We start from the raw sequence: 12,954 nt of genomic DNA on the forward strand, positions 1-12,954 counted from the left end.
CCATGTCGGTTGGTTTACTGACATTTCTTTGCTTCCATGTATAATGTGTACTGTATTTTAAATAAAATATAAACAAAAAAAAATTTGCATTACTATTCATATTCTCAAATTATTCTTGACTGTGGCATCGTTAATAATCCAGTTTGCTAGGTTTGCTAAATGGGTTTAAGCCAGCTCACTACATAATGAGTCATTAAGTCTGCATGAAATCTTTTCTCCAATAAATAATAATTTATTTCACATTCTTTGGATTAAAATAAACTCTCTGGATATATATGCTGCGAGAGTTAATAATCTCGTATGTATAACCTTGTTCAACTTAATAAATCGATACACTGCCGATGTCAATGCTTCTGACCAATTGTAGTGTAGCTTTCCTCGCAGCGCGTACGATAATTTTAGCTTAACACCCATCAGCCAATCAGCACCCAGAAGGCTTTATAAAAGCTTGACGCGGGAGAGACAGGTTGTCACTGAGCAGGTGGTTCAGTCTAAGCCCAGGAGGAAGGGAGGTTTCACACATCGCTTACGCGGCATCAGTTGTAGAGACAACATTTACGAAATGGCTCACGTAAGAATATGTTTTCAGTGTCCGGCATTTTATGTATGGGAGCATTAAATACAAAAGCATTGGTTTAATTCCTAGTTTACGGCTCGAATAATCTTTTGAATAGTACAGTAACCAATAGATTAATAAATGTAAATTCTCGCCGAAATCTGTTATCTTAATGAACGTTGGTGAAGACCTCATTTTAAACAATTAACTAATTTCCTAATGTTCCCTAATACAGGTTGGACTCCCAACCCGAACTTCATGCGGTGACGCCAACACCCCCCCCCCCTCTCTCCCTCTCTCCAGCAATTGCAAAGACCTTCCTCTCCCTTCAACGAGAAAAGCGATTCCTCTTGTGAAACTAGCCTACAGACCAATCTAAAACTTTTTTTTTTTTTTCCCTCTCAATTCCATGACCTTTTAAGATTTTTACCACTTCATTTAAAGTGTTTACCCCTGACATTAGTGTATTATACCCCTTCACACCACGTAGTGCTACTGAGCTTCCTGCGGTATAACTCGTAAGTTCAACTTTTACATTATCCTAGTTCCTCTTGACCCTAACTTCAACTTTGAATACCATTCTGAAATACACCATGTTTATATCCACAGAATCAACCAACCTTAAAGGCCAAGGAGCCTCTCGACGTGGTTGGGGACGTAGAAAGTCTAAAAGCTGCCATGAAAGGCGTGGGCACTGATGAGGACTCGATCATCACTATTCTTACCACCTGTAGCAACTACCAAAGACAGCTTCTTGGTCAGCACTACCACTCGAAATATAAAAAGGTGGGGGGGGGGGGAAATTAACAGATACTGTTAATTGGTTAACTACAACTGCAGGTAATTTTCGGGCCCATCACGAAATTACTGATTATGAGCAGTGTACTCGGTTTTCCATAACTTTACTAATCGACGAGTTTGAAGGAAAACTTTAAGAGGGTAATGGGAAGGAGGGGATACGGGTTTCGCCCATCAGTATGCCTTCTTACGCTACGTTGCTAATGGTACAAATACAATACAATACAATAAAAAATGTGCAACCAAATATTTTTTAATTTCTCGTACCATAATTCAAGTACATTTCCAGCAGTTGATAATTTGGAAGTTTAGCTGCACTTCTTCCACATAGAGGAATTAAAAGATTTCAACATTAAAGTTTAATGGGTGGAAATACTAATTCGATAATACCTGAAAAGAAACCTTTAGTCTCCAAAGGTTTATACTTTCTCCTATTCCTTTAGGACCTGATTAGTGACCTGAAGAAAGAACTAAGTGGATACTTTGAGGACATAATCGTCGCTCTCATGACTCCTCGTGTAGACTACCTCGCAGAGGAGCTCCATCATGCCTGCAAATCCAAGAATGGAAGAGTAATTGTAGAAATCCTCTGTACTTCTGAAAACTTTTTCGTAAGGTAAGTATTTTTTTTTACTTTTTTCAGTGTGCTAAAGTTTAAATTTTTCATAACCTGCCCAATTTTTTTTTTCTCAAGACTGATTTAGAATTTCGCCCTTGCTGTGAAGTTTCGGACTAACAAATTAATTTAAAATCAAAAACGTGTAGGTTCTTATAACCTTTCCAGATTTTTTAGATTCTTTGAACCTGTTAATCACTAGATTACATCTACACATTTTCATTCAAATACCCTGAGATGTTTGATTCTCTCGAGGTCACTCGAACAATCGTACGAGAGATTGTTCGACGCCAGCCTGGAAGAATCTCTGACGGAGGCCACATCCGGTATCTTCCAGCAAGTGATGCTAAAAGTAGTAGAAGCAAAAAGAAGCACTTTCTTCAGTGAAGTTTTCGGTCGCCGCATCGCCTGTGAAATCTACAATGAAGGTGGGAATTTAGTCTCTTAACTCTTGAACCTTTTCACAAGATTAACCTACCGGAACCTACACGGCACTGTCCCTCCCCCCCCCCCTTTTTTCTTTATAGCACTAATTTTGTTTTCATCTAGACTATAATTACGGAAGTCGGCAATTTGGCCAGTTTTAAAGGTTCAAAATTAACCCCCCCCCAAAAAAAAAATCCTTTAAAATCTTCTGTTCATTACTTTAATCCTTAATCATACAAAAAAAATTACATTCGCGGGAAAAATATAAATTAGAGATAATTTATAAATGGAATCGCTATCATTTAATCATATTAAACTCGACCCTGATAGGGTTCCTTACCTATCCTCTGAAATGTAGGTAAAAATATATCCTGTACTTCAAGCTTAAATTAATGCTATTTCCCCCTCTAGAAAGGTTCCTTGACAGTAAAAGCTCTTGACCTAGGGAATTGGACGTGTGCTCCAGTTGCCTGAACACCACCCATCCCTTCCAGTTTCAAGCACTGCATAATGCTACAGGTTTAGCGCCCCCCGACGCTAATTTCGGTCTTTACGCCAATCAGTATTATCTAATTGGTTTAAACTTCTCTAAACTGGTCCCCCCCCCAAACAAAAACTGCCACTGAAACCATAAGCCATCCCAAGTGTATTTAAAATCATTTTTCCTGCTCAACATTCGGAAAACTCTATCTCTACTGTACTCCAAATCGAGCTCATGCCTTGGAACTGCTAGAGTGCACTTTAACAGTGTGGTTCTACCTGACAGCCACTGATTAAGTAATCTTAATGGAAGGTTGCTATTGTGATAGTTTTTCATATCCTTGTGCTAAAAGGTAACTTCCTAATTCTGAACTCTTGCAAAATCTAATACTAGCCCTATAAATAGCAGTCTCAGATGTATCTTAAAATAAACTTAAAACTGTTTTTCTCGGTAAGATTGCATTAAAAGGTCTTCATAGTTTGATAACACTAAATAACCCAAGCCATCGTATCTAGGCTGTTCGAACGAGAGGAAGGGGTAGGGAAAGTTTTAACTAAACATTTTTTCTGTAATGCTCTCCACTAATCTACAAAAAGTTTAAAATGCGCACTTAAATGCTCGAATATTTCGCTAGTTTATCGGTATCTTATAAGTTACGTGTACTTGACACTTGTCTTTGGTTATCTGCCCATTATCAGAACACTGACAGTTAATATATCTGGCCTTCCTGTGTATTAAGGGACACCATGGCCGGACTTTCTATAAACTAGACAAGAGGCAGCATTTTTTTTTTTTTTTTTTTATATTTTATTTAAAAGGACACAGTACAAGATATAAATAAATAAAAGAACACAATTATTAACCGTTTGAAAATACAATGACCTACCATTAACCCCATAGCATACCACAAGTGTTACATTCATATTGTATTAAAGAATATACCATCACCGAACAATGAAACGAACAGGATAACACCTGCTCAGAAAAAACATCAACAAATTCTAAACCTACAAATCATGCCTATTATACAGTACAGTAAAACCTCCTTGCACAAAGTACACAGATGATATGATGCAGCATACGAAGGATAAAATTATACATTACAATAATTAAACAAAGGCTAACCTAACCCTACAATAAAATTGCAAAGACATACCACATTAATACTTCCCGCAAATAGCAGGAATCTCTTAACATAATAAAGAGCGAGAGAGCTCCAGCACCGAACAAAAAAAAATTAGCAAAAACCAAAAACTCAAAAATTTTATGTCTGTGTCCACATAAATCCCCCACAACTCTGTACAATTAGACCCCTTGCACAAAGTGCACAATAAATATTATTTAACATACAAAAATTAAAATTATACAGAACATTAATTTTAACATTATGCAAACCTAAGCCTACAATAAACATTACATTGATACATCTCACAATGAAACTCCTCACATAAACACTGGGCAGGAAACACCCTCAAGTAAAAGACATAACATTATATACGCAAGTACAACCCATACAACTAACAAAATCCTAACATAAGGTATCAAAACTGTCTAGTTACAGGACATAAAAAACCTTATCTCCCTATTTGAAACACTAGTACATCATTGCTGATTTTTTTTTTTTTTTTTTTTTTTTTTTTTTTATATATAAACAGTCTAAAAGATAATATATAACCAAATAATTAGCATATAATTATAATTCTCATTGTCTAAAGACTCGCCGCACTTACTTCGTTCCGGCACATACTACCCCCCCCCCCCTTTTCCCTATTATCAATGTTATTATACTGAGCATTATCATGGGAATAAAAATTCCTCATGCACATACAGTAGTCATAATTAAAAATATTGACATAAAAGTTCGTACATGTTCCATCCTTGTTTTTTCCCCAATAACACCATTGAACAAAACCAGTTTACAATCTCATAGAAACCCCATTAAGGGCATCACACAATAAAATTGCCCACTCCTAACCTAATACCTCACTATCCATTATAATTCATATATCATTACATAACATGATTAGGTACATAGAAAAAGGTGTCATTATATGTGATTATAAAATTGACTAAACCAAAGATCATGATTTCATATATAAAACATAGCAGAAAATTTTTCCCACAAAGCAACTGTGCAGGGTGACAGCACTTCACAAACATAAGTTATACAACGATCAAGTTAACTTGTGTGCTTATCTTAACATCATTCTGCTCTAAACCCGAGATCCCAAGGTTTAGTCATCATGGTTTTTAAGGTTATCCTGTATGCAGTGAACATAACCATAGATTCCAAATCCTCATTCATCACCCTTCCACTCTATTCATAACCCTCCCACCATTCACACTACAAAGAAGCCTAAACCAACCCACCCTCATGCATCCCCCGGTAGGAGACCAACCCTTTGCCCGCCCCCTGGGTTCATGAGGAGAAGGCCCCCCACAGTGAGATTCCGGTAACCCTCCGAAAAGCTAACTACCCACCTCCCACCATAGACTTGCCTATTCCTACACATAGTTCTATAAAATCTCGCTGCTAACGCTTTTATCCTCAACTCTCCCCTAACCTCCCTCATCCCCCAAGATACATGTAAATAATCCGTCATAACATACATTAAGGCTCTACCCACATCACCCGGCACCCCAGTTACATCCAACATTAAGGCCCGTAGGAATGGCCATTGCCCCCCCCCCAAAAATCTGATAACTCTCACCATCCATAACCTCACCCCCTCCAAAGAGGGACAAAAATATACCGCATGAAAGGCCGTTTCGATGTCCCCACAATGCAAGCATGAGTCCTCTCTCACAAGACCCATTTTATATAACACATCCCTAGAGGCCAATATTCCCATCAGAAAACGATATACTAACTCTCGTACCCTCGCTGGTATTCTAAGCAACCCAAACTTCCTCCATATGCTTATCCAGTCATATGTTGGATATACAGCAAGTCCCTGTAAGACACCCTTGCCTACCACAGCACCCACCATTCGTTTGACCTTTAACGTGGACACCTGTTTAACATGTAATAAAACCCTCAACATATCCTCACAATACCTCAAATCCCTTCCACACCACCATCTTCGTGCATCCTCCATTACCCTACCTACCCTGACTCCTCTATTCCCCCCAGTCCGAATATATCTTTGTTTAATATATAAAGCCATTACTCTATGACCCAATGACATCAGGCCAAGACCCCCACGTCTCCCCTCCGTCATCACCACGTCCTTGCTCAACCATGCCCTCCCAAACCCCCACACATACCTTAGAACCTTCCTCTGGATTTCTGCAATATCCTCTGCTCTTAAAGGGAACACCTCAGCCACTCCCCACACCTTACTGTAAACCAGAGAGTTGACCACTAAAACTCTCTGCTGTAATGTTACATCCCTAGCCCTTAAGCCTCCTAGCCTACCCAAAACCCTGCTCGTAACTAATTCCGAATTTATCTTCCTACTTTCCTGCACTTCCGCCATGTACCATATTCCACAAACCTTAATTCTGTCCACTACTGACCATCCCAACCCCTCCCCCAAGCCCCCTCCCACCCAATCCCCCACCTCTAATAGTCTCGACTTCATTAAATTAACTCTCATACCCGTGGCGTCCCCAAAAATCTGAATGATTCCACCAACTTTCCTTAGATCTTCCTCATGCCTTACCAGCACGGTAGTATCATCTACGTACCCCACAATCCCCCCCCTCCCACCCCCCCTAATCCCATGTTCAATCATCACCTCATCCACCAGCCCATAAAATGGATTCTGTACGCAGGCAAACAATAACTGAGAGAGTGGACAGCCCTGCCTCAAACCTCTCTCCATCAGTACTGGGTCCCCCAACTTACCATTAACCTGTACCCTAATAACTGCTCCCTCATACAAGGTTTGCACCCATCTCACCACCTTCTCCCCCAAACCCAGCTGTTCCAAACAAACTTTTAAGAAATCCCTATTCACACAATCATACGCATTAGCCCAATCTAATCCAAGTATTCCCCCTCCGGTGCAGTCCTCAATAAAATCCCTTATTTGACTATGCCCGTCCCTCATACTTCTTCCCGGAATGCCAAACTGTCCCCCATGTACCACTGATCCTAGAACCTTCTTCAGTCTATTGCCCAGAATTTTAGCATAAATTTTATAATCTGCACACATTAAGGATATTGCTCTATAATCATTCAATACTTTCCCATCCTTCTTCTTCGGCACCAACACAACGATCCCTGTTTTCTGGGTCTTCCCCATCCTCCCACTGCTCCACATATGATTCAAGACTTCCACTAACCCATACCTAATGCATTCCCAATAAACTCTATAAAAATCATTCGGTATTCCATCAATGCCCGGCGTCTTACCCTGACTCATCCCGTAAACCGCCTCCCCCACCTCCTCCTCACTAATACTACCCTCCAGCATTTCCTGTTCCTCTTGTCCCAATACAATAGTATTCTGCATAACCCCAAATACCTCCTCACTGACAACTTCCTTGTTCCTCCTCCATTTCTCCCTAAACCAATAATCAGCATAACCACTAATATCATCTGTATCAGTAAGACCTTGACCCACCACATAACCCCCCCCCCCCCATCAGCGACCACTAGATGCGCTATGGTAGTCACCATCTGCCTTTCCCTAAATTTTCTTAGGACATAACCTGATGGTCGATCACCCTTTAACACCTCCTCTAATCCTGCCCTAACTCTAATCGCGTTAAACCTTTCATTATGTAATCCTTCAATCCTACTCCTTAAGCCATCCACCTCACCTCGCACATCTTCCCTTCCCCCCCCGTCATAAACAGCATTCAGCTGTCCCTCCAGGTAGTTTTGCAAACCATATCTCCACCTTGCCTGTTCCTTTCCACGTATCCTAAAAAACTCTGCTATTGCTGTCTTTGCTCGCATCTCCCACCAGTCAAGCAAATCCATCCCACCATCCCTACCCTCCCAGCAATGTCTCCACCATTCCTCAAAGGATGAGCCTTCATCCCCCTCCTGCAGAAGCCTCACATTCAATTTCCAATACCCAGCATATATGCGAACTATACCATCCACCCGCAGATCAGCTATCACCGCCCTATGATCCGAAAAACCGACATCAAAAGCCCTCACTCTCTCCACACCAATCCCCTGCATCACATATATCCTATCTAACCTCGCCCCATAATTCCCACGAATAAACGTGTGCTCCACCCCATACTCCCCCCTGCCCACCACATCTACAACACCTACATCCCTCAACACATCCCGTAGTGCACCCAAAACACATCCTGCCCCCCTCGGCGTCACATCCCCATACCTAATCACACAGTTCCAATCACCTCCAATTACAGTTATGGAAGGTAAACCCCGCAAATAATACATCAAAACATCACGTACAAAATCAACTTTAACTCTAACATTGTTACATGCTGGCATATATACACCAATGAAACATACTCTCCTCACCCCCCAGTGCCCATCTACCCTTACAACCCTCCCCCCTCCCCCCTCCTCCCAACCCATGACACGCAATGGGCTGGTCTCCTTTACAGCTACTGCTACCCCTCCTTTTAATTGCAAAGCATTACTGACAAACATTTTATAACCCCTCAAACTCAATTCACTCCCTAACCTATGGTTATGCTCCTGCAAAAAACATACATCCACATCAAACCTTCGTAAAAACCACTCTAACCAAACCCTTTTTACCTCAGATTTAAGCCCATTGACATTTATTGTGACACACTTGAATTTGCTAGAAGAGGGGGCTTACCCCTATGCCGCTGTATCTTACTCACTTCACCTTTCTCAGTACCTGTACCATTTTTATCCTTTTTTCTAACCTGGCCTCCAGCCCCTCCTTGCCCCCCCCCCACTGATCTTCCCCGGTACACCCCCTCCCCTGCCTACCTTTTCCCCTACAACTACCCATGACTTCTTCCCGGGTCTCTGCCCAGGTGTTAAAACCTCATCGAGGTCAAAAGCACCCGCAGTCCTTTTTCGTGAGCTCTCACTCACACACAAATCTACTTCCTGCACATCCTCCTGATGGACTTCTACCACCACTTCCATGTCCTCTCTGGCATTCCTCGAACCCTTCACCTGTTCCTGCTGCTCAACCATCAGCTGTATCTCACTTGACTTCTCAGGACCATCCTCCCCGGCCACCGTCTCGTCGAAGAACTCCTTCAGCACCGCATCCAGCAACTTCTCCTGGGTAGACTCTTCCACGTCCACCCGTCCCTCAGGCGATGGGGGCCCCTCCCCTGTCACCTCTGGGATGGTAACACAGGTACCGACCGTCGATACTTCCCGTTCTACCTCTTCACTCCATCGACCACTCGTCACTGGTTCCACCTCTCCCAACTCAGGCATCAACTCACATGGTCTCTGCTCCACTGCCAACGTACCAGGAGCCCTGGTAGGCTGCCTTCTAGGACAGTGAGCTGCCATATGATCATATGAGCCACAAAGTCGACAGGTCTTTCTCTGGCCGGCATAGTGTACAAAAACCTGCGTCCTGGACTCCACCAACATGACGTAGGATGGTATAGGCCTAGCCAACGTCATTTTGAGGGTATAAGAGCCCTCAGGTCGTCCCTTATATGGCCCTTCTGTCCATACTCCCATCGTTGCCGAATGGACTTTACCGTAGTTGTTGAATACCTCCTGTATACTATACGCCGTCGCCTCGAAAGGGACATTCCTGACCTTCACCCACGTATAGTACCTGGATACGTCATGCATAACGACGTCCACTGCCGAGTTCACCGTCACCTTCCTCTCCTGATACTCTTCAACAAGTCTGTCGTAGACGCCGGTACGATTCAGTTTTAGGAATACTCTGGTCATCCCATTCAAGGCAACACCATATACTTCCTCGTTGGGGACACCATAGGCGTCCCTGATGATAGCAGGTAGCAATGTATGCATCGTTGCTCCAGTAAGCGTGCCACGTACCAGCTGTATACAAACAGTGTTAATCCGTTGTCCCACTCGGTACGCCATTTTGTCTTCTAGTTGCTAAAGGTCACCACCAGAGGGCAGGTGTAGCTACTAGGCGTGCGTCCTCTCTCCCCGGAGGTCGAGAGACGAATGTTTATCGGTATCTTATAAGTTACGTGTACTTGACACTTGTCTTTGGTTATCTGCCCATTATCAGAACACTGACAGTTAATATATCTGGCCTTCCTGTGTATTAAGGGACACCATGGCCGGACTTTCTATAAACTAGACAAGAGGCAGCATTAAACAAAAAACATTAGTACTGGTGAGGGCCAATGATGGCTATAGCCTATTTATGTGGTTAAAGTTTTTTAAAAAGATATCTTGTGCAGAATTTTATCGATGACTAGGCCAACCACTGGAAAGGTTGAGCATGTTCCTAAACAGTGCTAAATTCCATTGCCTTTATTAAATTTGAAAAGGTAACCGATTAGACTACCAGTTGTACCTAAATACTGTTGCATAAAATTTCCTATAATTGGTGAGAAAATGTATGAAGTATACAACCACCGTCCGGAAGTATTACTCTAAATTTGGAAATACCCAACTAAAATATAAATTCATAGCTGCACCTCCATAAATGGGTATAATTTTTGTCATCCCACAATACCCTCCCGCACTCTCAAACTGTAAATAGTTAGGCATTATTAAATTGGAACTTTGTAACTGGTAAATTGTTTACTGTATGGATTATTGATTTTACTTTAATTGGTGGTTTAGTCTCCCAAATGCACATTTTATAAGACTATTTATAGGAGACTATATAAAATATGCATAAGAATGTCATCTTGACAATTTCAACTTAATTCTTGAAACCTACATAATGCTTCCCCGACATACCAGAGATTGGCAAACGTACCAATGTACTGAAAATTAAACTACGAAGCTTTGGTAACGAGGTGCCATACTTCCAGATAAAGCATTCTCTAGTTACACTTATCACCTTGATTCTTCAGTCACTGAATTTCAAATTTACAGGTTCCCACGACATTTACTTAGTCCTCCATTCACGCCAACAATCTTAACGAGCGTAATTTACTAAATTTTTTTTTTTTTTTTCTCGTAAATTGCTTAATGCGTCATTTCTAAAAGCTCGCCCCTCGACCTGTCGGTTCTTTTGTGGCTAGAAAACTCACTTTCGAAAGATACATTCGATATTCCCACTAATTGTATTTTTTTTTTTTTTTTTTTTTTTTTTTTTTTTTTTTTTTTTTTTTTTTTTTTTTACACCCTCGGAAGGTTACATGACCGGCAATGAAAAATTTCGGAATAGATTATTGTATGGGTTAAGCTCGTTCCTTCATGCCAGTGTAACCATTCCTTGTAGCAAAATCTGGCATTAATAGAGAAGTTAAAAATTAAACCAGCTTAGGCAACTTTGGTCATTAGGTAAAATAATTTGACCTAGTCATGGTAATTGAGTACTTGCTTAACTTTAATTTCAAAGCTAAACTTTTACTTTTCTTTAACTGTGAAAATATTTAGCGTAATGAAACTAACATAAAACAGTTAAACATCTGACGTTTTTGTAAAGACAAAATTACTATTGTTGGCAACTATTCGGATTTCCCTAGATACTGCAGGAGGCAAATTTACTGCTATTTAAACTAATTGCTATTTTTTCGTGCAACTTCCTCAGGTAATGGACTTGACGAAACAGAGCTAGTGAAGGCAATGAGTACTTATTCATACGAGCAGCTACGAAGTGTCTTCGTAGCTTATTACGAGTTGGCTGACAGAACCCTGGGAGAAACCATAGACTGCGAGTACTCTGGCAGCACCAGGACAAACATGAGGGCATTGTGTAAGTTCCTTTTCATCTCCACAATGTGAAAAGAATAATACATTGACAATCCTAATCGGTTACATAACTTGCCTGGAATTCACTACTCGTCAAATGCTGAAATTTTAATTGGTTTTCTTTTAGTAACGACGTTTTGCATTAAGAGTGCTTTCCTCAAAGGAAGATTCCAAACCTTCCTATAGGGGAATAGGAATGCATGAAATACGTATAGGACTTTTTACTTGTAGACGGTTGCACCCTTCCCCATTCTTTTAAACCAAATTCTCTATGCAGTTGATTGTGTCGAGAACAGAAGAGTCTTCTTCGCCGAATCTTTCCATGCTGCCTTGGCAGACGCTGGAACTAATGACAAAGATCTTATCCGCCTGGTGGTGTCTCGCTGCGAGATTGATCTTGGCAACATAAAAACAGAGTACCATAACTTGTATAACAAACATCTTGAGGAAGACGTCAAGGTACGTGTTGAATTTTTTTTTTTTTTTTTTTTTTTTTTTTTTTTTTATTACACTGTAAATTTGGCGATTTCCCAAACTATTTGCTTGGGATTACTTGGAAAATTGTACCTTGCATGTAAATTTAGTTTACCTTTTTTTCTTTTTCTTCCCTCAGGCTGACACTTCAGGGGATTACAAGAAGGTTCTAGTCTCTCTCCTTGGCTAGATTCAACAAGACTGGCACATGCATGGAGTCTACTATGAACTGTTCTTATTAATATGAAGTTACTCTGCCTTAAACATTTTCTAGTTTTATTAATATTGTAAATAACTTTGTATAACTTGTACAATAAAATTAACACCATTAATGACTAACAATTTTCCTTAAACTAAAATTTAAAACCACACTGCAGATTAAAATTTTAATAATACTTAATACTGTATGGTCCTTTATGGGTTTAGTACTTGGTATAAGTAAGGGCTTTGTCTTAACTCTTAAATAATTTGCTGACTGACCACGATAGTGCGGTTGTGCTCTGCACCCCTCTGCTGTTTTCAGGCGAGCTACCTCGGTTCGTAACAACCTTTTGAGTAGTGAGGACGTGCACTGCTCATTTACCAACATGGTGCTGCATAGCTACAGGCGCATCAACACAGTTTGCGTTGAGTTGACCCGTGGGGCTGTCACCGGAGCCATGATGGACTTGTTACTACCGGCGATTATCAGTGATACCTACGGTATCGCAAATGAAAAGATGTGGTGTAGCACTTAATGGGACGACACGGATCTTCGTTAAAGTGACGTCAGCAAATGTCTATGAAGCGGTGGTGGATAAGTATCAAGAGAC

General features: G+C 40.9%; 1 protein-coding gene across 1 annotated transcript; it reads left to right on the forward strand.

Moving 5' to 3' along the window:
* Positions 1-412: 412 nt before the first annotated feature.
* LOC128700280 (annexin B10) lies at positions 413-12,474 on the forward strand. The gene is made up of 7 exons (XM_070099966.1): positions 413-571; positions 1,166-1,342; positions 1,798-1,970; positions 2,226-2,398; positions 11,508-11,672; positions 11,946-12,127; positions 12,282-12,474. Exons 1-7 carry the CDS (start codon positions 563-565, stop codon positions 12,330-12,332), a joined length of 930 nt encoding a protein of 309 aa, XP_069956067.1. The 5' UTR covers positions 413-562; the 3' UTR covers positions 12,333-12,474.
* The last annotated feature ends 480 nt before the right edge of the window (positions 12,475-12,954 follow it).

The sequence above is a fragment of the Cherax quadricarinatus genome, chromosome 71 (assembly GCF_038502225.1).
Source record: "Cherax quadricarinatus isolate ZL_2023a chromosome 71, ASM3850222v1, whole genome shotgun sequence".
Lineage (NCBI taxonomy): Eukaryota > Metazoa > Arthropoda > Malacostraca > Decapoda > Parastacidae > Cherax > Cherax quadricarinatus.